Source organism: Lampetra planeri, chromosome 42 (genome assembly GCF_965212315.1).
Source record: "Lampetra planeri chromosome 42, kcLamPlan1.2.h2, whole genome shotgun sequence".
Classification (NCBI taxonomy): domain Eukaryota; kingdom Metazoa; phylum Chordata; class Hyperoartia; order Petromyzontiformes; family Petromyzontidae; genus Lampetra; species Lampetra planeri.
The window spans coordinates 66015-93673 of NC_136148.1; the positions used below are offsets into that span (position 1 = coordinate 66015).

Below are 27659 nucleotides of genomic sequence, written 5' to 3' on the forward strand. Positions count from 1 at the left end.
CTCTTTCAGAAGCGACCTGGCCACAAAAATAATAGCTCAACGAAGTGGCTTGTGGAAATTTATAGCAGCCATATACTCTAAATGCATGTTGATGATTAATATCGGGGGAAAGCTGGAAACAAATACACGTGACCACAGAAAAAACATGCAAACTTCAAATATGCAGGCGTCAGGGTCGGGATAGAACCCACGACCTCCCGCATACCAGACGAAGTAGTTAACATCTCGCCACAGATACATAGTCCCATACTGTACACAGATGGAGACTCAAAAATACATAAACGACGAGCCACAGTCGTGCGATTGTGGCCATGCAACCAAAACTATGGACAATATAGTCAACCACTGTCATCTGAGGAGGAATAGCAAGACGACACAAACTCTGCCTGCTGCAGGAAGCCCTCTCCTCGTGGCAAGCAGTCGACATTGGCATCGAGCTTCTAGGCGTGTTGCTGCTGCCACCTTGCGCGATAATGGAAGAATAACGCTCGCTTCCAGATTCGCTTCTGTGACAGTCTCGAACGCTCTCCCTTCCGATATTAGGAAGTCACTGGAGCTATGCACTTTTAAATCCGGATTGAAAACTCATTTCTTTGGAACAGTTTTTGTGTATTTAGTTTATTGTCCTTCCCCCGCACCTCCGATTAGCACGGTTGGCTACGTGCGGTGCGAAAGAAGTTCAACATACAAACTATAAGAATATGTTTAACCCTTTCTGGCAATAGAACACGTGTTAAGATGTTAAACATGCAACAAAAACATGCTCTGGTAGGATATGCAGCTACATCATGGAGGTCCCATGATGTAGCTGCTCATGCCGAGCTCTCAATGTCCTGATAGTGGCATTGTCTTTGTGCTGTTCGCCTTTAGGCGTCCTCTGGTCTAACACTGTTTGAGACTAGGTTCTAAAGAAAGCTGTCTCTGGTGTGGATCAATGAGTTTCAAAGAAATGCATATCCTACCAGAGCGTGTGTGTTTTGTTTGCATGTTCACCACACGTATATGTGGTTAATGCAGGCATGATTCCTTGCAAAAGGTTTCTGTTTGGTGTTTTAACATCTTAAGACGTATTTTATTGCCAGAAAGAGTAAAACCTATTCTTACACAGGGTGCTTCAAAAAAATGTTAACACTTCGAGAATTGCAACAATACCACAATAAATGTACGTCCGGGCTCTGGAAACCACCTGGAGAAAATTCCAGGTATGTGTTGACAATGAAGGCGAACAAGTGGAGACTCTTTGAAGCTATGCACATACATTTGTTATCATGTTACAGTGTTATTATCCGTTCTTTTCCCATTAGAAACGATAGACCCGTATAAGTACTCTTTGGGTCTTTCGTTAAAGTCACGTAGATAGAAAAATAAATAAAAATCACCGCGTTTCAATCGCAACACAAGCAATCGTCTTCAGGTGAATAAATACAGCAGGCGAACTGCTGAGGCAGGATAAATATAGCGAGAGAACTCATGCAGCAAGAGGTTATATAGGTTCGAGATGGGTACAACCCAAGGGTAAGTGGGCGGGGCTAGAGATGGAATTTACACGTAAAATACTTCGGCCAATGTATTGCTAGAGATTAGCATGTCAATCGGTTAATGTAACTCCACGACTACGATGCTGAAGAAGCCATTGTATTGCTCGAGATTAGAGATTAGCATGTCAATGTGAGATGGCTCCCGCAGCAGCGGCTGTGTTAATGAGACACATTCAGCCTAGTAAACAACAAGAGCCACCACCACATCGAGGAAAAGGGAAGCAGCGGCTATGTTAGTGAGACATTTAGCCTGTTAATGTAAAGACATTTAACAAGATAATGTAACTCAGAGAGTCGGAAATAACTGTAAATATCGGCAGGTAGGATGGAAGCATCACAGCCAGTTATGACTTTACTTGGTTATTAATAACGTTCTTCCAATGATTGCTCAGTTTGTACCCATTTTCTCGGTTGAAATTGTCTGTGTTTTTGTATCTGGATGGCTTCATGAACAAATATTTGTTGATAGCCAGTGGGTTTGTATAGCACCTTCGTCTTGGAAAAATCTATTTAATGTGTGCCCACAGCGTTAAAACAATGATCAGCTACGGCAGAGGTATTAATCCTACCGTGTTTCAGATCCGCCTTGTGTTCACGAACACGGTCTGAGACATGTCGCTTGGTTTCTCCAATGTAACTACTGCGGCAGGTACAACTTAGTTTGTAGACACAGGAGTATTGCATGTCAGGGATCACATCCTTCACAGATGAGATCAGATCACGAATTTTATGTACTGTGTTGAATCGAACCTGGATCTTGTGTTTGCTCATGATTTTGGAAATGTTTTGGTGACCCCTGCTATGTATGGCAAGGTGATGGTTTTGATTGGGGCCTCAGGTGGTTCTCTTCCAACGGTTGGGGTGACAGCTTTACGGATTGTGCAATCCGAATATCCATTCATCTTGAGGGCTTGGTGTACGTGATCCAGTTCACTGGCTAGGTGGTGATGGTCAGAAAAGCAAGGAGCCCTGTGTTGTAGAGATTTGATGAGGGAATTCTTCTGGTCTGGATGGTGGTGGGAGTCAGGTTTTAGATAGGCATCCGTGTGGGTGGCTTTCCTGTAGACAGTGTCCTAATGAGCCATCTGGTCTCTTTTCGATTAAAACATCCAAGAATGGTAACTTGCCATCCTTTTCCACCTCCATGGTGAATTTGATGGCTGGGTGTATGGAAATGCTGTGGTTGAGGAATTGGTTCAGAGCTGGAAGGCCGTGTGGCCAGATGACAAACGTGTCATCTACGCATCGCTTCCACAAGGATGGACGTAGAGTGGATGCCTGGATGGCATCTGTCTCAAACTTTTCCATGAACACATTGGCTACCACTGGAGATAAGGGAGAACCCATTGGGGTACCTTCAACTTGTTTGTATTTTATTTTATACCTACGTGACTTTACCGAAAGAACCAAAGAGTATGGATTCCTGCAGTCACGAAAGCTTCAAATCAAGATTAAAATCAAGATTGTTTATAGAATGTCCCATTCCAGGTGAAGTAAGTGTTGGTGAGGCGGTGTCTCGCCAGGGCCGGTACATCAGCATTCAGTCCTTGTTGGACCAATTCTTCCGGTATAAGTGTTAAAACAAATTGTGAAGCATCCTGCATTTTGATGCTGGCAAGGGAGGTCCCATGATGCAAACGATAGAGACTCCTCCTCTGCTGTCTGGGACCCCCGTCTCCCTGAGCAGTGGAGGCACCAGACCCGCATCTAGCCGCTCCCAGCCGGGGCCGCTACTCGTCACGCAGTAAATCCGGAGGCTGCTGCTGCTGGAGGCCGCGTGGAGGAGGAGGATCGTGAAGGCCGCGGCTGGGTGGTGCCCGGCTAGGTGCACTCTGGGGCTGCCGTGCTGTGCGAAGCGAGGTGCACTCTGAGGCTATTTGGGCGGTTCCAGGCTAGGTACAGTTTTAGGCTACTGGGAGGTGCCAGGCTAGGTGAGCTCGGAGACGAGGGCCAGTTGGGAAGCAGTCGCCATCCAGCAACAACGGAGGGCAGCAGTGCGACGCTCACAACAACGAGCAGAGCGCCAGGCGGATAAAGCGCAGGGACGGGGGCGGCACAGGTGGCGCATCTGCCATCTCAGCCAACCCATGGCACCTGGGGGGGCTGCCCCGTGATCAGCCAGCAGCGAGAGCCCTTCGACATTTGCACGCACTTTGGCATCAAGGTACACCTAGCCTGGTACAAAGCGCCGTTTATGACCGCACCGCAAATTCGGAGACGGGTGGCGGCAGGCAAACTTTTGGCGACGTCTTTGACCTTGCGGGTCTTCATCAGCAGTCGGACTTTGCCCAACAAACTCTGTCGCCTTTGTTATGGAGCCTGGGGGGCAACACTCAATGCCCTAAATTTAGATTTAAAGCTTTCGTGACTGCAGGGATTCATATTCTTGGTTCTTTCGGTAAAGTCACGTAGAAGGGAAATAATACAAATAAAACAACATTGTTTTATTGCGTGTGTACTTTCCCCCCACCCTGATCAACTTTATTGGGGCGGTCATTCGATTGTATTCACGAAAATGCCTCGATAGAGAACAAAATAACATCCACACCTCTTCTCCCTCCCCGTCAGCCAGAACTGGCAGCATTTTATCGAAGCAGGCAATATTGTTTATTTTTATTATTTCCCTTCTACGTGACTTTACCGAAAGAACCAATAATATACTCAATGCCCTCTTTATAGCTCGTCGGATTCCTCCAGATTCCTTCAGCAAGTTCTGATTCTGAACCAAATAAAGAGTCGCGGGGATTTTGCCTGCTTCGATAAAATGCTGCCCGAGTTCTGGCTGACGGGGAGGGAGAAGAGTTGTGGATGTTATTTGTTCTCTATCGAGGCCTTTTCGTGTAGGAAAGAGCTCTAGAGGCTAAGCAAGGGAGGCAAGACGGGATATGTTTAGCAAGCGAGCCAGGAGGAGGAGGAAGGAGAGTAATGGGTGTCAGGTAAAGGAAGCGCCGTTGAGAAGGGTGTATTGTATCTTCAATGCAGAGACGAGACTTGTGTGCGTTATTTAATAGTTGCCCAGTGTTCTGCGAAAGTACGTAATGATATATTTTCCCTTAGGGCTCAACTCCGTCAGTGAGCATTCTGTGGTCATTCGTTTGACACTGAGTGGACACCTAACAGTGAGTGAATACTGTGTTAAAACCTAACAATGAGTGAATACTGTGTTAAAACCTAACACTGAGTGAGTACTGTGTTAAAACCTAACACTGAGTGGACACCTAACACTGAGTGAACACTGTTAACACAACACTGTTCAAACTGAGTGATCACTATAACAATTGGGAACATGTAGATAACATGACAGCCTCTTCAGCTGCCTCAATGTCAACTAAATGCAAAGATAACCTGATTTCCAAGTTCAACCTCCTTTCCAAGAAGAAGCCAGATCCATCACGCGGCCCCCCCCTACCCCACCCCTCTCTCTCTCCCCCCTTGCCTCCTCCCCCTCTCTTACCAATATAACCTCTTGCCACGGCAGCTCTCCCGCCGACTTCAGCATTTCATTGCTGTGGTTGTCCCACCTGATGAAGTTCGCTTGTGTTGCGATCGAAACGTGATTTGTTTTCTTTTATTTCTACCTACGCGACTTTACCGAAATAACAAAATAGTATGTTGACAAGATTGTTATCAATCAGAGTAACAGTCCAATTTCCGACAGCCTAAAATCGGTTCTAGCCAAAGGGTTGAATTTCGCAGTCACCCCTAAACACATCCCAGTTGATGATATCATTGCCCAGGTCGACGTAGCCCTTAAGGGTTTGGGACACATTACTGCAGACGTGGCAAGATCGGAAATCGCTGAAATCTTCAAAAACTCTAAGATAACTATTAGCAACATCAGTAAGGATGAGCGCTTTGAGATTTCTCAAAAAAGATAAATCACATCGTCATCCTCTCAGCCGACAAGGGCAATGCCAGAGTCATCATGGACAAAACCACATACAATAACAAAATTCAGGACCTACTTAATGATGGCAGCTATACCAAAATTAAAAGAGATCCGACCAACTGCCTCGTCATGAACACGAACAATATCACTGATTCGACATCTTTTTATTGAACCAACCAAGCGGTTTTCCTTGAAACCCTCGGCTGCTAGGCCACCCAGATTGTATGGCTTACCAAAAATCCGTAAAGAAGGGAAACCCCTACCGTCCTATCGTCTCCACCATTGACTCACCCACCTACAAACTAGCCCGATTTCTGTCTGACACCTTACAACCATTCACTGATAAGACCACCTCAGCTGTACTTAGCTCACTTGATATCGTTAATTAAGGATATCTCACTATCTCCAGGTAATTTGCTCATTAGTTTCGATGTGGTATCTTTGTTTACCAAAGTTCCTGTGCCTGACACCATTGCAATCATTGAAGATTTGGTCCAACAAGGACTGAATGCTGATGTACCGGCCCTGGTGAGACACTGCCTCAACCAACACTTACTTCACCTGGAATGGAACATTCTACAAAAAAGTTGAAGGTACCCCAATGGGTTCTCCGTTATCTCCAGTTGTAGCCAATGTTTTCATGGAAAAGTTTGAGACAGATGCCATCCAGGCATCCACTCTACGTCCGTCCTTGTGGAAGAGGTACAATGATGACACGTTCGTCATCTGGCCACATGGCCGACCAGCTCTGAACCAATTCCTCAACCACATCAATTCCATACACCCAGCCATCAAATTCACCATGGAGGTGGAAAAGGATGGCAAGTTACCTTCTTGGATGTTTTAATCGAAAAGAGACCAGATGGCTCAATGGGACACTGTCTACAGGAAAGCCACCCACACGGATGCCTATCTAAACCTGACTCCCACCAACATCCAGCCCAGAAGAATTCCCTCATCAAAACTCTACACCATAGAACGCGATGTATTTCTGATCATCATCACCAAGCCAGTGAACTGGAACACGTACACCAAGCTCTCAAGATGAATGGATATTCAGATTACACAATCCGTAAAGCTATCACCCCAACCAGTGGGAAAGAACCATCTGAGGACCCAATCAAAACCATCACCTTGCCATACATAGCAGGGGTCACAAAAAATATTTCCAAAATCATGAACAAACACAAGATCCAGGTTAGATTTAACACAGTACATAAAATGTGTGATCTGATCCCGTCTGTGAAGGATGTGATCCCTGACATGCAATACCCCGGCGTCTACAAACTAAGCTGTGTCTGTGGCAGTAGTTACATTAGGGAAACTAAGCGACATGTCTCGGACCGTGTTCGTGAACATAACGCAGATCGGCGACACGGTAGGACCAATACCTCGGCCGTGGCTGATCATTGTTTTAATGCGGTGGGCTCACACGAAATTGATTTATCTAAGACGAAGGTACTTTGCAAACCCACTGGCTATCAAAAAAGATTAGTTCATGAAGCCATCCATATATACAGACACAGACACAATTTCAACTGAGAAGATGGGTACAAACTAAGCAATAATTGGAAGGACGTTATTAACCAGTTTAAGTCATAACTGGCTGTGATGTTCCCACCCTGCCACCTTCTCATGTTAGTTGTTATTTTCGGCTCTCTGGGTTTTTTACATTTGTAGTGACATAGAATGGTCACTACTTTGTCGGCCTGTACGAGGGCTGGGGGCCCCAAGGGGGTGCCTGGGGGGTCACGTGCTGGAGGGATCCGGACCTTCCCAGAGGTGGGGGAAGTGAGGCGTGTCCTGGGAAGGGAGGCGTGGCCTGAAGAGAGCCAGCCACGCCGGGGCGGAGCCAGCCACGCCAAAGCAGATATAAGCGTGGTGTGAACGCAGAGCGAGGCTGTTGTACTGTACTCCAAAGTGAAGACATCATCGGTCGTCAAGTCCCGAGTCGTCGTCCTGGGCCAGGCAGGCCGTTGCCTGCCTGGTCCAGTCTGTGTCGTGTTCCAGAGTGTTAGTGAGTTGAGGAAGGTGGTCACCACCTTATGTACAGTGTTATATTACTTACCGTTTAATAAATAGTGTTGCCTCCAAGCTGCGTGTGTGTGCACCTAATTCGAACCTACTACATTTGGTGTCAGAAGTTGTGGAAATATAAATATTGCTAGGTGTTATCCTAGGGAAGTAAAATGGGCACACGAAAAAAAAGACAAAACTCATCTGGACGCCTTCGTACGACGGGGATGGTGTGACGACCATCCTTCGGACAGCCCCGGGGATGGCAGCCCCGGTGACAGAGAGAGAGAGATGGCGCTGCACGCGGAGCGGCGGGACTGGCATCGCACCGCTGCTTCGCCGCCATCGGGAACGGAGCGATGGAGCCGCGGGGAGAGGACACCGTCGTCTCTGCGGTGGCTGGCGGGGGGAGGCCCGGGCATGGGGGCCACGCGGTGGGGCCGCCAACTCGGCGGCTGATCGTGGCGCGGTTCCCGCCAAAACGCCGCTCCCGCCAACTCGAGGGCTGGTCGGGCGCGGTTCCCGCCAACTCGAGGACTGGTCGGGGCGCGGTTCCCGCCAAAACGCCGCTCCTGCTGCCGAAATGCCGCTCCCGCCGACATCAACGCCTGCAGAGGGGGAGTTCCAGCCTTCTGCTCGAGCGCGAGAGGTGGATGGGTTCGCAAGAGCAGGCCGTGTTCACCATGAAAGATTCTTCGGGCCGTTCCAGTGCTCCACCTTGCTGCCCTCCGCTATTCACAGTTTGCCAGGCGAGTCGTGACATGACAAGCACCCGGCCCCAAGAAAAATAATAATAACTTCACCCATCTTGCGTGTGCCGGGTTGCGATCGCGGGTGTTTTTTTTACTCGCTGGTTTGCGGTGCGTGTTCGTCCGGTTGTGTGCGTGATAAAGTGACGCGGCGACCATGCGGGTTTCTGCTTGTAACAGTGTTGTTGTTAATTACGGCGTCGAGATCGGTATCTTCTGGGTGTAGTTAATGATTAATTCGTTGTTGGTGTCCCGAGCTCCGTTGATATGCTGTAGGTTGCCGTGTTAACGACTCGTGTTGTTACATCGTTTTGTTGCGAAATCGACATTGTTATTGTGTATACTGTATGGAGTTTCGCTCGTGATTGTCACGTGTAACTGTAAGAAACTTTGATCGTCATTGTTGCCAATGTACAGACCGTATGGAGCTTTGCTTGAAATTGTTAACAGTGTATGGAATGTTGGGTACTTGCTTGTGATTATTTACTATGTACGGATTGTCTGGAGTATTGATTGTGTGTGTTGCCATGTGGGGACTGGATGGAGCATTGTGCCAAATGATTGACTGTACGAACTTCGTATACTGCATATACTGTATTAATCAATTCGGCGATTTTGGACGTTTGTGTCTAGTTTTTTTTTGCTCTCAAAATTCGAATGCCCTGAGTCCCATGGTTAATGTTGAAGGGGATTTTGAAATGACAGGTTCGGTTTGTTTCAAACTCACTGGTTGGTTCCTGTCCGTTGTTGCACAGATGATGTCTTTTGTGCGGGAATGCTCCTTGTGTTCTACGTGGATCGGGGGTGCGTTTCCGTTAATTGCCGTCAAATTGCGTTGCTCTCTCCACTCGGTTGGTACAGCTGCATGCTGCAATGCGAGTCTCGGAGATGATGTGTACGGATACGGGATGTGAGGTGTATTGTTGTGACCATTGAATTTTCGGGATCGTCACAAATTGTGCGTACCTGTTCGGCATTGGATCAGTTCTGTGGGGGATCATAATTCAAATTGTATGTGTTGTGATCGTGTTAAATTGCGATGGTGACATGCTGCCAGGGATTTGGAATTGTGCTGCTGGCTGTCACCTATCTTGGGGCGCAGGTCCTGACCAGGATGGCCCAGTGAGAGTTGCGTGTCTAACATGAACGTTGTGGTCCCGTCATGCTATGGCTGACGGCTTGACCTGACAGCCCGGAGATTGAAACACTCCGTGGTATGTCTAGCCTAGTGGGCTGTGCGCTCACAGGGCTCGGAGAGTGTGGTCCCGTCATGCAATGGCTGACGGCTTGACCTGACAGCCCGGAGATTGAAACACTCCGTGGTATGTCTAGCCTAGTGGGCTGTGCGCTCACAGGGCTCGGAGAGTGTGGTCCCGTCATGCAATGGCTGACGGCTTGACCTGACAGCCCGGAGATCGAGACACTCCGTGGCTTGTCTAGCCTAGTGGGCTGTGCGCTCACATGGCTCGGGGAGTGTGGTCCCGTCATGCTGTGTCTGACGGCTTGACCTGACAGCCCGGAGATCGAGACACTCTGTGGCTTGTCTAGCCTTGTGGGCTGTGCGCTCACATGGCTCGGGGAGTGTGGTCCCGTCATGCTATGGCTGACAGCTTGACCTGACGGCTCGGAGGTTGAGACCCTCCGAGGCGCGTTGAAACAGTGGGCTGGAGATTCGTAAGGTTCAGGTGGAGTTGTCCTGTTACGTTGAGACTGTATCCCTCAGTTGTTAGGGTGCATGTTGTGCAGTGAGTGAACGATGGGTCGTCTCAGCTCGGTCGGTACAGCTATATGCTGCGATGCGAGTCTTGGAGAGAGACTGGGTTAAAATCCCACCGATATGGCCGACGCGTGCTGCTGGTTGTGACGCCGCGTCGGAAAGGCGGTGGGGTGGTAACATGGAAATTCCCCCCCCCGATATGGCCGACGTGTGCTACTGGTTGTGACGCCGCGTCGGAAAGGCGGTGGGGTGGTAACATGGAAATTCCCCCGCCGATATGGCCGACGCGTGCTACTGGTTGTGACGCCACGTCGGAAAGGCGGGGGGGTGCTAACTGGTGACTGTCATTGCATGCGTGATTCTAACGGGGGTTGGGGGGGGGCTGTGCTGGAGCGTAAGTGGGTTAGCCAGTTTTCATGTATATTTGTTGTTAATTCCCCGTTTTCTGTGCGGTTCCCTTTTACCCTCGTCGATTCTGTATATATTACGTGATTGTATTTCTTATCGGTCGCCGGTCATTTATTGATGTTGCTGGTTCGGAGGCACACCTTTTCGATTTTTCACAGTTGTGTTACAGCCGGGGACGGCTGTGTGTTTATACAGGGGGGGGTGATGTAGTGACATAGAATGGTCACTACTGTGTCGGCCTGTACGAGGGCTGGGGGTGCCTGGGGGGTCACGTGCTGGAGGGATCCGGACCTTCCCAGAGGTGGGGGAAGTGAGGCGTGTCCTGGGAAGGGAGGCGTGGCCTGAAGAGAGCCAGCCACGCCGGGGCGGAGCCAGCCACGCCAAAGCAGATATAAGCGTGGTGTGAACGCAGAGCGAGGCTGTTGTACTGTACTCCAAAGTGAAGATATCATCGGTCGTCAAGTCCCGAGTCGTCGTCCTGGGCCAGGCAGGCCGTTGCCTGCCTGGTCCAGTCTGTGTCGTGTTCCAGAGTGTTAGTGAGTTGAGGAAGGTGGTCACCACCTTATGTACAGTGTTATATTACTTACCGTTTAATAAATAGTGTTGCCTCCAAGCTGCGTGTGTGTGCACCTAATTCGAACCTACTACACATTAACAGATACATTTGCTCACTAACACGGCTACCTCGCGCACCATCCTCGAGGCTGCTGCTTCATGATCTTCCATTAACATGCTAATCTCTCACATCAACATGCTCATCTCTCACATCAACATGCTAATCTCTCACATTAACATGCTCATATCTCACATTAACATGCTAATCTATTACATTAACATGCTAATCTCTCACATTAACATGCTAATCTCTCACATTAAAATGCTCATCTCTCACATCAACATGCTCATCTCTCACATTAACATAGCCACTTTGGCGCACTCGCCGTGGAGGATGCTCGGCGATCTTACATTGACATGCTAATCTTTTGGCTGGCAGCCCTTTGATTGGTGGAAAGCCCAACACCATCGCTGCGGTCGCTGCCCACCACTTGCGTTGGCATTGGCTGCTGACATTTGGGCTATGCCCATTTCAAACCTCTAGAAGCGAACCCCCCTTTTCCTGATGACGACCACTTGCGATCGAAACGTCGTAGTTTTTTGTTATTTTCTTTGTACCTATTTACGTAACTTTACCGAAAGACCCAAAGAATACTATAACAATAGGTTTTTCCCTGTCTGGCAATGAAATAGGTATCAAGATGTTAAAACACCAAACAGAATCCTTATTCAAGGAATCCTGTCTGCATTAACCACACGTACTTGTGGTGAACATGCAAACAAAAAACATGCTGTGGTCGTATATGCATTGTCTTTGAAACTGATTGGTCCACACCAGAGACAGCATTATACATCATGTTTATTATTACAGTATTGTTATTGAACTTCCATGCAGTCAGTAATTTGTTTAATAACTAATTCATCCACATCCATAATTCTTGAACTTAGTTATTTACTCATGTACTCAGAAGTCATCAATCACCAGCCATTCTGTCAGTCACAGCTAAATTGAGCCCTCTGATGGTGTTCAACTTGTGTCACCTCCGGCCTGGTCCTTGCACAGCTGTCAACCCATACCGTTTTACCCGTATTCTTGTACAGGGAAATTGAGTTTTCAGGTCCATATGGCGTACAGCCATTTCAATATGGGCTTTGTAGGACGAATGTTGAGATATCTCAGGTCACGTGGGGACCAATAAGGTCTGAATTGGTCTGTAATAAGTTAGGCACTGATAAGGGTTCACAGGTGCGTCCTTGCTGCAGATGCAATTCTGTTCAACGCACCTTTGTACACTGCCCTCCTGCGAGCCAAATGTGTCCACTGATTTGTCCCGTGGCATTAAATCTCAAGCTCAACATTAAAATAATGGTTCCATTGCACGCGACTGTGTGAGATAAGTTGGCCGTCTTCGTGACCATGCAAAAATGTAAGTGCTGTGCGGGAACAACGAAAGCAGACCGCGATAGATTCACCGACCTCGCTAATTTTAGCCAATCAAATGAAACGAGGGGCTTGTGTCAAATCATTTCTTGATCCGTGGATCTATTGGCAATGAATTGACACAGCGATTAACTCGCAAATTGCTGTGATTAACATGGTATTTTTTATTTGTATTATAAGTCTGTCTTTATATTGATTTAATGAGTTGCATACAAAACAGTGCTATTCTTATGTCCCATTGTATATTAATATTGATTACGTGAGCGATACAATTAGCCTCGAGTTACGATCCACAGGTCCATATGGACTTCCATATGGACAAAGACTGGCCCCATCGGCTGACGCCACGCCCGCTTACTTCCTTTTTTGGGCAAATCTGTGATTGGTGATTTGGTCGGGTGAACGATGTTATCGTATTGTACAGCACACGGAGGGGGTGAAGGTGAATGTGGGTGTGCACCTGGGAGTGGTAAACAGTGTTGACTGCTTACCTACTGACACAGAGACAACGTGTGTTCGCGTGTGCTCGTGTGTGTGGCAGCAGTGTCCAGGATGGAGTGGCTGGGTGCACTACTCCTGGCCGGCATTGCTGCTCTCTTGCTGGTGCAGTTGATTCGTCTGCTGCTGGCTGATGGTGACCTGACCCTCATGTGGGCTGAGCGCAGGGGCCCTGATCCAGGTACAAACACGAGTGCAAACACGTTACATAGCTCTCTTTGAGACAGCAAATGGATGTATTGGCGGTACACCGGTGCAGCGTAACACGCCAGTCCTCATAAAAAGCAACTGCGTCCGTGCAGACGCAGTTGCCGTCGATCGAACTGCCGACTCTCCAGCTGACGATGAAGCTCTTACAGACGCTGTAGAAGCCTTTGTTGATGCTCTGCCCGAGCCGTTGCTGTTGCCGTTGACTGAGCTGCTGCTGTGGACCCACCAGTTAAAGATGAGGGCCCGAACTGACGATGTGCTGTTGACCCTTGAGTGAGCTGCAGACTCGCCATCAGAATGGCCTTAAATTCAGCAGCTGCTTTCCCATTCGAATGTGTGGCACCATGAGTCACAGTCTTTTGATACCACCGTCCATCAGGGAAATGATTACGGAAATGAATCGAGAAACCGTCCAACCAAGTCTAGGGCATGAGTCATAACAGTCGTCTTCCGACTGCTTCGACATCACGAGAACTGATTTTGACGCACCATCACCACCCCGCAAGATTTTCTGACCGGGATTGTGAATTGCGGGAAAAAAAATGTTGCAAAAATGTTGCTTTTTTATACTGTGCGCTGGTGTACCACAAATACGTTCAAATACTGGGGATACAAAAGACAGAAAACACGTGTTCTGTTGTGTATTGTATGTCTGTAGATGAGTTTAATATTCAGCTTGGATTACATTTAGCACATTTAGAACAAATAGTGTTTGTACATATAAACACGTATTTCGTGAATATGGCGAAAACACCCTTTATTTGCATTTGAATCTCTCACACATCATTATCAGCCATTGTCTAAGGGGGCGAGGATAAGAGGGCCTGTCAGTATTCAATGAGGATTGGCTCTGGTTCTAGAGCTTCCATCTCATTGAGCTCACCTTCTTCATCTTCATGTTCATCTTCATGGTGGTATTGTTCAAAGGAGGAGTGCCCCACAAGCAACCACTCTGAGGCCTGGCGGTGTACAATGGGTTATTTACTGCAGCCTTGGACCCCTTTAGTTCCGAGTCGTTTAAAATATTATGTTAATAAATACATAGATTTGATTAAATAAAGTGGTTGTACTTACATGCCCTTGATTAATTTGTGTTTCGATTATTTACTTTTCAAAAAAATGTGGCATGTCTCGCACCCCAGAAAGGGCATCTCGCACCCCTATGGGGTGCGTGCACCCCAGGTTAAGAACCACTGCTCTAGGGAGAGGAAACGTCAAGAAGGAAAAGTTTACACGTCGCATGCTTCTTTGACGAACGCGTTCCGTCTGTGGGATGCAACCGTGGCTGTTGCACAAATGGAAGAAAGCAGTGAAGCCGTTGAGCCGTCGTGGTCCACCGAGTGGCACTGGAACAGGACAAAATGAATTCCATGATTTCATGGATATTAAATTATGTTGCATTATGTTAATGTTTCAGGACCATATATATGCATGCATTGGGCGTGGCTTTGTATATGTGATCGAGCAGAGGCGATATTTTAAATCTGCACGGTGATTCCTGTCACCATTTATGGATCGAAATAGCCCATAAGTGGCGTTTTATTCTTAGAAGAGCAGGACTATAACGCGCGTGCCTCGCCTTGCAGTGGATACCTTTCCCATGAGGCATCCATTGTGAAGAATTAAAGTTGTTAAAACAATCACCGGTAACCCCTGTGGATAAAGGGGGGGGGGGGCAATTGAAGAGACTTCGTAAGTGAGTGATATTACACATTTGCAATGTATTTGAAAGGAAAAGCATAAACATACAAAATCAATATGACAATTAAAAAAACTATATTGTTTCTTCTGTGTGATATTGGTGTTGGTATGTGCAGCTGTGAAGCTGCGAGGTCACGTTGTGTGGGTGACCGGTGCCTCCGGTGGAATTGGCGAGGCCCTTGCTCGGGAGTTGGCGCGATGTGGCTGCCAGCTGGTGCTGTCGGCACGCCGGGAGGCGGAGCTGCAACGCGTTCGGAAGAACTGCCTGGGTGAGCCTGGTGCAGGAAATGGTTTAAGTCTGGGTTCGTACCTGGAATAGTCTGCATGTGGTCGATGGTGAAGATACTTTTCCTGACCCCGCTTTGCTTCCGTGGTGGGTTGGCCAGCCCCTAATTTGTTATTCTGTTCCCAGTGATCTTCGTGAACGATTTATATACATGAGATAATGGATATGTACATCTTAACCATCTTGGTTTTGCCTGCAATTAGTTTTGCCCTCCTATTGGCTATTTTAGGTGTAGCTTACATCTCAAAGTCTATGGTGTCTTCCCGTTTTGAATGTGTTGAGGGACAGGGACATTCCCATTGCTCTCACGTTTGTCTGTTAGAATAAAGTTAATATCCTTCCTATATTCAGAATTTGGGTTTCTCCATCTGTACATTCTAGACTCCTTATTTTTAAAAGAGGTATTAATCATCTTCATGCTGGCTGCCAACATACTATCATCAAATCATATTCTTAAATCTGTACACACACGCATGCGTAGTGTACTTTTCCGTTATATGGAATTCGGTTAACCAATTCCATTGTATGCTGTGTTAATCCACGTGTTCTTTTCGTGCGATCTTTCGTTTCTTCACAATTTGGTTTACTTTCATGTTTAAAAGAATAAGTAACATAAATGTTTTAAGCCTGTCAGAATATACCTATGCAGTCTTCTATATCCTGTGAACCTCTGCATCCATGTCTGTGGTGATGGCAAGTGACCCGGATTAACCGGTACTTTAGTTGCTTTTAGTTAATTGTTATTAAGTGTTAATTAAGTGTATTCGGTTTGAATTTCATATAATGTAATAAAAATGTAAATTTTCAAACTAGGCATTTCTTATAACCGTGTATGCTCTTCCCCCAATTAGTCCAACGATTAGAGGTTTTTACTCTACAGTAAGTCCTCGTTTAACGTGGAAGATGTGTTCCTGAAAAGTGTCAATTGAAGCAAAAACGCATTAAGCAACAAACCATGTTGTCGTAAATAATGTAACGATAAAGTTTGGCGAGTTCTGAACATACGCGCACGCATTAAGATGCAGGACAAATAACTGAGGGTACGCCGCCACATCATTGTATCATTCCGCGTAGTGTATCATTGTACCGCTCGGCCACGCAGCTCAAGAAAGTGGTTCGTCGTCGACCACTCAGAAACCGCGTTGTAACGGCGCACGTTCCGCGAAAAGTGCTCCCTCATGGAAGAACCACATTACGGCGAAAATGCGTTGCGTGGACTAACCGTTCAGCGAGAACATTCGTATTTGTAGAATGGTTAAGCAATATAAATGAAGTTGTTTTGGCTAGATACGAAGTTGTAACTCATAACTGCGAATTTTAATTAGGTTGTTCATAAGGAATGTAGATAATGCTTTAATGTTAATATCCAATGAGACTGTCCGTGAGCACGCACGTGTCCGTTCTTGTCCCATCTCCAACCACCCCACAGAGGATAGCTCATTGAAGGAAAGTGACATCCTGGTGCTGCCTATGGATGTCCTGGACTTGTCTACACACGAAGCATGTACCAAAGCTGTACTCGACCGATTTGGACGTGTAAGCAGTTTCGGTCCCCGTGTAATTTGATATTCACGACTGGCTATTATATAGGCTTCTGTTGTACAGAAGGGATTGCTTTGAAATGCCATTGTGTGCTTGTGAAATCGGTTAACAAACAATTGTGTGCACTAAAAGAAATGTTAAAACGTTGATTGGTAAACTGCATTGTACATATATTTGTATTACTTGAACAAGCATGGGGTTTTTCTCATCTATTTTTAGCTCCCCGGCCTAAACCAGTGATGGAAATTCTACATTCCTATGGCAGGGAGGGGCGACTGTTTGGATAATGTGAACTAAGATCCTGTGTTAGTGAGCCAAGGTAACATTACAGCTGCCGTATGAAGACATGGTGTTCACAATCCATGTCCCCCACGTCCCAAGATTCCCAATCCCCATGGCAATTCACTTGACCACCAAGGCCACTACGATGAGCTTGGTGTGAGTGTAATCACTCCTCTCAACGTGTTGAATATCACCGTCAGCCATTGTCTATCCACTGCTGGATGAAGGCCTTCCTACGCTGTTGCCATCCCTCATGGTCCGTACTGGCTACCGTAGGCCTCACTTCTGCACATGAGCTGATCTCCTGTCTCTTCTTTCCCAGACTGGCCATCTCTTTGGGATCTCTCCTGTGGCTGCTATTCTGCCACGGGTCTCAACTGTTGGCCATCATTCAGTCTAGCAATGTGGCCTGCTCATGCCCATTTACTTTTCTTAATTGTCAATACGGTGTCACCCATTTGTGTGTGCTCACTGATCGATGCGCTCCTTTTATGATCTCTCAGTGTAATGCACTGATTGAAAATTCCAGACACATGAGCATCTTCTCTTATTCATCATAAAGGCCCTCCGACCTGCTCTTGTTCTCTTTATTTAATCATTTTGATCCTGATCACTTTGAAAACTACCCTAGATGCACATTCTACTGTATTTCCAAATTTACATTCAATGTTATTTTTTAAAAGAATATTTGTTGTACATTACTTTGTTTTTTAATCATATTTTTGTTAAGTCCCACTTCTCAGCCTTCTTTGTAAAATGCTTTCATCATTTGATGACATTCCTTTTCAGGGCTACCGTTTCAGGTAAACATTACGCCGCAAATATCCATATTTTCCCACCCCCGTTAACCCTTTTTCAACTCATCTCCATGCAGGTTGACGTTTTGGTCAATAACGCTGGACGCTCTCAGCGGTCACTCTTTGTGGACACGGACCTCTGTGTGTACCGGACACTCTTTGAACTCAACGTGCTGGCCCCTGTGTCCCTGGCACGCTGTGTTCTTCCTGGCATGATGGCACCCGGTCGTCACGGGGGCATTCTCCTTGCCGTGAGTAGCATTGCTGGGCTGGCCGGAGTGCCGCTCTCAGCCGGATATTGTGCTTCCAAGCACGCTGTGCAGGTCAGTAGCTTTGCAGAGCATCGGCATATAAAACACAAAAGTTAACAGAACTAGAAGCACTGAAAAAGTAAAAAGCAACAGTCCCATATAAGCTTAAACAAATGCTCTCATTGTACAATGTGCACAATTTATGTGAAGGTCTACATAATGTTCTTATGACACCATGGAAATACAGTGCTGTGTGCCTTGAGTTTTTTTTTTGTAAAAGATTTCCGACGTTCTTGTTATAATGTAACGTATTATCGTCTGTTGTAATACAGGTTTATTTGTGCGACTTACTCTGGTAGAATTGGGTATTTGAGACAACTTGCCTGTTTCCTCTGCAAGGCTGAAAAAAATGGCATAATGCAGTTTCTGGTATTTCAACGAATCTTTCAGAATTGCATCATAATTTATTTTGTAACACAGACAATATTTCAGATATAAATGACCGTAAATCTGAGGCACGGAGCCAGGACAATTATAGCAATGTACTGTAAGCAATTTGGAAGAACATGTGGTTGAAAACGCATTATGGATGTAATTTGGAAGAAAAGGTTGCAAAAGGACAATTATTGAACCTCTAACGAACATTCATATGCTGGTGTGTTGCACGCATTGTCCCTCTCTGTCCACACCAGGAAAATTGATGTCATCCTCAGAGGATCACTCTTTCTGCTGGCAATGACAACAATGCAAATTGCACATCCTTGGTAGTGATGTGAACACTACAATGATTTTATAAGAACCCCAAATAAATTAGTTCATTATAAAACTAAACGTAATATTTAGTCCGTAGGTTACAAAACTTCAATGATGACAAGCAAAATCAACAAAGGCCCTGAGTATCAGCGTCCTTTAAATAGGACAGGGGTGCTAAGAATCTCCGAGCTTGTGTCAAAGAACCCTTTCAAAGTAGCAACTTGGAACGTTAGAAGTTTACTTAAAGCAGGAAAACTAGCCAATGTCATACAAGAAATGGATCGACTTAAAATCAACATAATCGGTCTAAGCGAAACTAAATGGCCTGGAACAAAAAAGTTTATATCGAGTGAACACCACATCTTCTGCTCCGGAGGAGAAGAAAACACCAAACAAACATACGGTGTCTCCTTTATAGTACACAAGAAATTAGCGAATAAAGTCAACAACTTTACCCCAGTATCAGAACGAATAGCACTACTACAATTAGCAGGCAACAAAGTCAACGTGAACATTCTACAGGTGTATGCTCCAACAGCAGATAAACAAGATCATGAAATCGAATCGTTCTATGAGCAACTAACCAACACGCTGAAGCCGCTGAAGAAGCAAGACATCACTATAATCCTCAGCGACTTCAACGCCAAGGTTGGCCACGGTCGAATGCAGAACATTGTCGGAGAACACGGACTCGGAACACGGAATGAACGAGGCGACAGACTGGTTCAATTCTGCCAAGAAGAACGTTTCAGTATTGCTAACACGTGGTTCCAATTACCACCTCGACGACTGTACACGTGGACCTCGCCGCAAGACTCCGACAACAACATCGTCAGGAACCAAATCGATTATATCCTAATTAACATCAGGTTTAAGTCCAGTGTGATTACAGCAAAAACCTACCCTGGAGCCGATATATCGTCAGATCATAACCCAGTAACAGCTACAATAAGACTCAAATTGCGATCAATACAATGTACAAAGACGAGACGAGCAGACCTGGAGAAACTGAAGAACAGCGCCGATAAAAGACAAGTACAGCAACATCTCAACGATAGCATCCGCTCAATAACAACAGAAACAGCAGATGTTCAGGAGTACTGGCGCTCGTTCAAACAATGCATCACAGAAACAACAGAAGTCATGCTGGGACATCAGCCACCGAAAAAGAAACAACGATGGATGACACATTGTATTCTCGATCTAATGAGCAAACGAAGAATGTACAAAAATAACAACTTGGAGAAGTACAAACAAATGCAACAGAAGATCAGAGAAGCAATCCGACAGGCAAAAGAAAAGTGGATGGAAGAACAATGCGCCGAGATTGAAGAACTAATTAAAAAACATGACAATTTTACTCTGCACAAGAAGCTCAAAGAAGCTGGTAACATCTACAGACCAGCCCCAACAGCTACCTTGTATGCGGACAACAACCAACCAATCCTAAATAAACAGGAAAAAATGGACACCTGGACAAACTATATACACAAGCTCTATGGCGCCGCGAGAACATCTGCAGAAAAAGACCAACAGATGTCGAAAGACGCTCTACACATTTTAACATCAGAAGTAGAACATGCAATCAAAACAGCTAAGTCAGGCAAAGCGTGCGGGCCCGACACAATCCATGTAGAATTGCTCAAACTATTAGACAGTAACAACATACGACAACTGAATAATTGGTACAATCAAATATACAATGGCAATAAAATTCCATCGGACTGGCTACAATCCATCTTTGTGGCCATACCAAAGAAAGCAACAAGCCGGAAATGCGAGGACTACAGACTGATAAGCTTGATGAGCCACGTGCTGAAAGTCTTCCTGAAGGTGATCCAACAGCGCATACGCTCCACATGCGAAAATGCATTGAAAAACACACAGTTTGGCTTCTGCAAAGGACTAGGCACAAGAGAAGCAATCTTCTGTCTACAGATACTACTACAACGATGCTACGAACATCAGAAAGAAGTGTACATCTGCTTCATAGATTACGAGAAAGCCTTTGACTCAGTCGACCACGACCGACTAGCTGCTCTATTAAAACAACTGGGACTAGATAAAAACGACATCAACTTCATCATTGCTCTTTATTGGAAGCAAACAGCCCAACTCCGATATGACAACGAATTGACAGATCCAACACCAATACAAAAAGGTGTACGACAAGGCTGCCCACTTTCACCCAGTCTTTTCAACATCTACTCGGAGCAGATTTTTGATCTAACACTAGCAGATAAAAACATTGGTATTAAAGTCAATGGACAATACATCAACAACATCAGGTATGCTGACGACACTGCACTGCTGGCCGATTCGGAACAAGACCTACAACAAATCTTGGACGAGGTTGCCACAGAGAGTCAAATATGGGGCTTACGAATTAATAAAAAGAAAACAAAGGTTATGAAGGTCAGCCGAACTACAAGCGAAATAACAATCAAGCTTGGCAGCGAAAAATTGGAACAAGTACACCGATTTAAATACCTTGGTGTAATCATTGACGATCAGTTGAACCATGAAGTCGAAATCAAGAGCAGAATTGAACAAGCAAGGCAAGCATTTATTAAATGGAAAACACTCCTTGCAGACCGCAACTTGAGTACATCACTGAAACTGCGCACACTGAAATGCTACATCTGGTCAATTTTGCTGTACGGAGTAGAGACGTGGACATTGACAACAACAGCAACAAAAAGGCTTGAAGCTTTCGAGATGTGGCTGTATCGAAGAATGCTGAAAATCCCATGGACAGCCAAAACCACCAATACACAAGTTCTGCAAGATATGGGCACTGACAGGCAACTGCTGAAGACCATCATTAGCAGGAAGTGTTACTACCTAGGCCACATTGCCCGAAACGACCACAAATACCAGCTATTAAAGCAAATCCTGGAAGGAAAAATCGAAGGGAAAAAACGACCAGGACGGCCAAAAACGACATGGCTCAGTAACATCAAAACATGGCTACAATTAACAACAGCACAAACTCTACACGCCGTGCTAGACCGGGACCAATATCATCGTGAAGTCGCACACGCCGTTAGGCAGCACTAAAGAAGAAGAAGAAGAAGGTTACAAAAAGTATCGTGGGCAGACTAAAGCCCATGGCTCTCAGGCTTTGAGAATAAGAAAGACCTTTTCTGCATATTGCTCAAAGATAATTATTGAATGAGTCAAACATATATGTTCCATAACTATGTTGTCTGATATTGATGCATTGCTTATCTTCCTCGCCTGGTATACAGGAGGTCGTGGGTTCGATCCCGACCCTGACACCTGTATATTTGGAGTTTGCATGCTCTCCCCGTGGTCGCGTGGATTTTTTTTACGGATCCTCTGGTTTTTCCCTCCACAATTAGAAACATGCATTTAGATAATTTGGCTGCTATACATTATCAAATAAACCATTTCATTGAGATATTCTTCATTGAGCTATCATTTGTGGCCAGGTCGCTTCTGAAAAACAACTAATAGCTAAGTGGGCTTTACCAAGTAAAATAAAAATAGTTTAATTGTTTATTTATTTGTGATTTGCTTACCTTTCCCTTACTTTGCACTCCAATCATCGGTTTGTTGTTGTCACTTTCTGACCTGCTCCTCCCTGCTGGACATCTGTGAGAAGGAGCATCATAGCTCATCGGATTTATCCAGGATAAATAAAGATTCTGATTCTGGTGTGATTGTCATCTCTGCTCTCAGGGTGCGTTTAATGCTCTACGCTCGGAGCTGGACGAGTACCCACACATCACGGTCAGCACGGTGTGCCCTGGGCCCGTCCAGTCCCACATCATCAGCAATGCCTTTTCTGGAAAGGGTGACGAGGTCAGTAGACACACACCCTAGTGATTAAAGGTGATGGCTATGATATGATTTTACCTCAATCATCTATTTGTGTTTAATAATTATATATATTTCCGTTTTTTAGTGTTTTTTTTACTTATAGTTAAATATTACCCTGACCTCATATATAAAATACAAGGGCGTTTCAAGGGTGTAAAATACTTACTTAATAATTATGTAACCTATATCAATGTGTTTTTTGGTAAAATTTCCATTGGGAATGTGGAATTAATATTTTTGCCAGGAGACGGCAGATGTATCACATCATAAAATATGGTAGTGCTCTGCACATTAGAAGAGCTGTGAGCTGTTAATTGTTTGCACCCTCTTAACGACACTCGGGATGTTTTTTTTGTTCTACAATGTGTTGGCAGCGCTATTTCAATCTAATTTTAATGCACTCAATATTATAAAATGTTAATGTGGCACACCTTTTTTTCTGCGTAGGCTGTGGGTGAGCAAAAAGATCAAACTTATAAAATGTCCGCCGAGCGATGTGCACGCCTCATCGCCGTGAGCCTGGCCGCCCGCCTCCCTGAGGCTTGGATAGCCCAGCAGCCGTACCTGTCTGCAGCTTACCTGTGGCAGTACACGCCCACCCTGGCGTGGCGCCTCACTGCCAAAATTGGACGTCGTCGCATCTCCAACTTTCGCAATGGGCTGGTAAGGTCTACTACCTTCATTGTGATTGCACTAACGTGATTATCCAATTGGGTGACACACAGCAGCAACATCGCCCCCTCCTGCAAAAACTCGGCAGGATCCTCCTGCAAAAACAGTAGTTAATCTGACCTATCATCATTCACATTTTTCATATCGTTTAGGGGTGACACATGGACTGCCAACATTTTTAAGGAACCAGCTTCATGCGAATCCCTCAGAATAACAAACCTCAGGGGACCTGCCAGTACACAGCTCAATGCTAAACATGACCAGTAATTGCACAACCAGGCACTGTCCCGTGCGATCAGAAGACGCAAGCCGTCCATGTGTCGTCACTGATACGCAGATACAAGTAGAAAAACACCCAGAGCACCGTGTGTGACGGCTCACGGATTTACACGCACCTCCACCAATCTGGCTCACATTGGAGAAACTGGTGAACGCATGCGTGGCCTCGGCTTTCATTTATGATGGGGGTGGGGGGGAATGAAGCCAGAAAAGGGACAGAAGGCCACCAACATCATGTTGAAACTGAATACTGTTCACCCGGCAGGGCCGAATTAATGCCTCACATCCACTTAGAGCGTCACTTTGTTATTGTGTGCTGGACAAACCATATCTCTATCTAGTTTCATTTTATTTATTTTACGTGTCATAGTTCTCCATATTTTATTTCCCAGGCTTCTCTGCTTTAGATGTAACCGTGTTGAACAGCACGTTCAGATTTTTGTGTCTGGTCTTTTTTTGGCTGTGCTTGTGCAAGCTTCTGGCTCATCAGCAATACATTTTCCTCAGAAATGCATGCCAATTAAATTCCTTTTATTTTAATTGTAATTGGGCACCGTAATGTACTGCCAAGGAGGCTGTGCCTCGTTTGTCCTCACAATAACCTTCCCACCATGCATTGTTCCAGCAACATTTTATAATTTAGCTTTCAATATAAATGAGTTTATTTAGTACAGTGATACCTCGGTTCACGAACTTAATTCGTGAACTGACTCTGGTCGCGAACCGAATTGGTCGTGAACCGAGGCACATTTTCCCATAGGGTTCAATGTAAATCTGGTTAATCAGTTCTGACCTTTTTTTTTGGTTTTTGAAGCACAAAAATATGAAACAAATTACAATACACATTAGTACTGTACAGTATAGTAATGTATAAATAGAGAACACTAACCTTGCTTGAGATGACTTCAGTAAGCACTCAAACGGGTGAACTGTACAATACAGTAAGTACAGTATTGTACAGTACAGTACTGTATGTGCTAAAAAGCAGACCAAAAAGCAAAAAGTCACTGAAAGTGTCTTCACAGTACTCACAGTACTTCTTTCTGTGTCTCTTCTTCTCTCCACGATCTTCCTACAAAAAGTCACGACCATGTGACAGCCTGGAAATAGCATTAAAATGGCCGCGGCTCCTGTTCGTGAACCGAAGCGGAGTTCGTGAACCGGAGCATATTTTTATGAACTTTTCTGTTCGTGAACCGAAGCGGAGTTTGTGAACCGGAGCATATTTTTATGAACTTTTCTGTTCGTGAACCGAAGCGGAGTTCGTGAACCGGAGCATATTTTTATGAACTTTTCTGTTCGTGAACCGAAGCGGAGTTTGTGAACCGGAGCATATTTTTATGAACTTTTCTGTTCGTGAACCGAAGCGGAGTTCGTGAACCGGAGCATATTTTTATGAACTTTTCTGTTCGTGAACCGAAGCGGAGTTTGTGAACCGGAGCATATTTTTATGAACTTTTCTGTTCGTGAACCGAAGCGGAGTTCGTGAACCGGAGCATATTTTTATGAACTTTTCTGTTCGTGAACCGAAGCGGAGTTTGTGAACCGGAGCATATTTTTATGAACTTTTCTGTTCGTGAACCGAAGCGGAGTTCGTGAACCGGAGCATATTTTTATGAACTTTTCTGTTCGTGAACCGAAGCGGAGTTTGTGAACCGGAGCATATTTTTATGAACTTTTCTGTTCGTGAACCGAAGCGGAGTTCGTGAACCGGAGCATATTTTTATGAACTTTTCTGTTCGTGAACCGAAGCGGAGTTTGTGAACCGGAGCATATTTTTATGAACTTTTCTGTTCGTGAACCGAAGCGGAGTTCGTGAACCGGAGCATATTTTTATGAACTTTTCTGTTCGTGAACCGAAGCGGAGTTCGTGAACCGGAGCATATTTTTATGAACTTTTCTGTTCGTGAACCGAAGCGGAGTTCGTGAACCGGAGCATATTTTTATGAACTTTTCTGTTCGTGAACCGAAGCGGAGTTTGTGAACCGGAGCATATTTTTATGAACTTTTCTGTTCGTGAACCGAAGCGGAGTTCGTGAACCGGAGCATATTTTTATGAACTTTTCTGTTCGTGAACCGAGTTGTTCGTGAACAGAAGCGTTCGTGAACCGAGGTATCACTGTAATATGTTTGATTATTCAGGGGTTTGTCTAGTACTCAACACTATTCAATAACTGTCTATATGCCTATTTCAAACTGGTCATCAAAAAACATATTTACAATTTAATTCTCCTCAGGCCCCATGTTGTTAAGTGCATAACGCACATTAACGATCTCTCTCTGGCCTCTGTTAATGTGCTCTGAAGAAGGACCATTGCCACAAACATTGGCGATTATATATTTTCTCTTTTAAGGCCACGGTGTTGTTGATGAGTGTTGAGGGTTTTTTTCACAGTTACTACAGCTTGTTTTGAGTTCTAGAAAGTCATTAATAGGCTTGTTTGGCTATCTTTTCAGGATGCTGACGTTTCCTACTTTGGCTCAAAGGCCATGAAGAAGGATAAAGTCTCCTAAAGCTATACTCTTGTTGCTTCTCACGTCAAACAACTTGCTGAGGCATACACAACAATCATCTGTGCTGCCGCTAACTCAGAGCTTGGCTGCCAGGGATCGCCATCTTTTCACATTGTCCACTGCTCCAACATTCTTATATGTTGAGGCCATTTCAGTCCTACGTATTATCAATCTGCCTCTTAGTCACCATTTTTCCTCCACCTCCCATGAACACGGTTGTCTACGTATGGTACGAAAGAAGTTCAGCATACATCGGTACATATTGCTCATTCCATTGGTCTTTCTGTTAGGTTATTCTGCAACTGTGCTGCTCAACGCCACACTCAAATTATTTTCTAAAAAATCCACTCCTGCTATTATTCATGAATCTCCCCCCCAATATGTGTTATTCACATCATCTCAACATCTCTTTCTTGATCCAGCAGAGGCCATTACATTTTAGACCTTTGTTATTCTTACCATTGTCAATTCATTCAGCCAGTGTCTTATTCTCCAAATGTTACCTATGTACCAATACACAGGTGTACCAATACATCCGTTTAAACAGATAGCATGATGTAACAATGTCTTGATTAGAACTGATAGAAAATTATGGAACATAAATTAGTAGGTGAGAGTGGTGTAAAACAACGTAATTAAAACTGCTATGATGATTTAACAATGTCTTGATTAGAACTGTCGGAATAATGAAACAACACACACATTATACATGTTACACTCATGTAAAAATGCATCCACTGCCAATGTTAAAATAATATCACGTCTTCATCAGAACTTATGGAATTGGGTATCAATTCGCTTAGAATGGATATAATTATGTAAATCATAATGTATATCAACTGTAAAAATCATGTAAGAATGCCATAATGAGAACTGTGAGAATGAAGTAATTTTGCCTGAATTGTAACTGCAACATGCAACAAAAAAAACCTTAATTACAATTATCTGTGTCTCTGCGCGAATCTCTGTGAGTCTGAGTCTGTGCGTGAGTTTGTCTTGCTGAGCGTCACCGTGTGCTTGTATATTTGTGATAGCCTGTGTATCTGTGATATTGTGTCTGTGTGTATCTGTGATATTGTATCTGTGTGTATTTGTGATATTGTGTCTGTGTGTATCTGTGATATTGTGTCTGTGTGTATCTGTGATACTGTGTCTGTGTGTATCTGTGATATTGTGTCTGTGTGTATCTGTGATATTGTGTCTGTGTGTATTTGTGATATTGTGTCTGTGTGTATCTGTGATATTGTGTCTGTGTGTATCTGTGATATTGTGTATGTGTGTATTTGTGATATTGTGTCTGTGTGTATATGTGAGATTGTGTCTGTGTGGATCTGTGATATTGTGTCTGTGTGTATTTGTGATATTGTGTCTGTGTGTATCTGTGATATTGTGTCTGTGTATCTGTGATATTGTGTCTGTGTGTATATGTGAGATTGTGTCTGTGTGGATCTGTGATATTGTGTCTGTGTGGATCTGTGATATTGTGTCTTGTGTGTATCTGTGAGATTGTGTCTGTGTATCTGTGATATTGTGTCTGTGTGTATTTGTGATATTGTGTGTGTGTATTTGTGATATTGTGTCTGTGTGTATTTGTGATAATGTGTCTGTGTATATTTGTGATATTGTGTCTGTGTGTATTTGTGATTTTGTGTCTGTGTGTTTGTGATATTGTGTCTGTGTGTATTTGTGATATTGTGTCTGTGTGTATTTGTGAT

At 44.8% G+C, this 27659-nt stretch overlaps 2 protein-coding genes across 8 annotated transcripts in view; one reads left to right on the forward strand and one right to left on the reverse strand.

Annotated features, from left to right (window-relative positions):
• The first annotated feature begins 3224 nt into the window (after positions 1-3224).
• Positions 3225-26888, forward strand: DHRS7 (dehydrogenase/reductase 7). 7 transcript variants are annotated; one of them, XM_078613652.1, is made up of 9 exons: positions 3225-3702; positions 4596-4657; positions 12855-12992; positions 14839-14991; positions 16438-16544; positions 17707-17952; positions 22339-22461; positions 22927-23142; positions 25888-26888. In XM_078613652.1, the coding sequence occupies exons 3-9, from the start codon at positions 12866-12868 to the stop codon at positions 25942-25944; spliced, it is 1029 nt and encodes a 342-aa protein (XP_078469778.1). In that variant the 5' UTR covers positions 3225-3702; positions 4596-4657; positions 12855-12865; the 3' UTR covers positions 25945-26888. The 7 variants fall into 7 exon arrangements, with proteins under 7 accessions (XP_078469778.1, XP_078469776.1, XP_078469777.1 ...); XM_078613650.1 differs by having other exon boundaries at positions 12858-12992; XM_078613651.1 differs by having other exon boundaries at positions 3225-3398.
• LYRM4 (LYR motif containing 4) overlaps positions 11714-27659 on the reverse strand; it is a 103340-nt gene continuing 87394 nt past the window's right edge. Inside the window, exons 3-5 of the transcript XR_013588169.1 lie at positions 18232-18280; positions 14615-17960; positions 11714-14367 (exon numbers count right to left, since the gene is read on the reverse strand). The gene's annotated coding sequence lies outside the window, so the exon portion shown is untranslated. The remainder of the gene's footprint in view (positions 14368-14614; positions 17961-18231; positions 18281-27659) is intronic.

Excerpts from the sequence above, each read along its gene's own strand:
- DHRS7 (XM_078613650.1), top strand. Across the intron at positions 16,545-17,706 it reads TACTCGACCGATTTGGACGT|GTTGACGTTTTGGTCAATAA; the intron begins GTAAGCAGTTTC and ends ATCTCCATGCAG. Across the intron at positions 17,953-22,338 it reads CTTCCAAGCACGCTGTGCAG|GGTGCGTTTAATGCTCTACG; the intron begins GTCAGTAGCTTT and ends CTCTGCTCTCAG.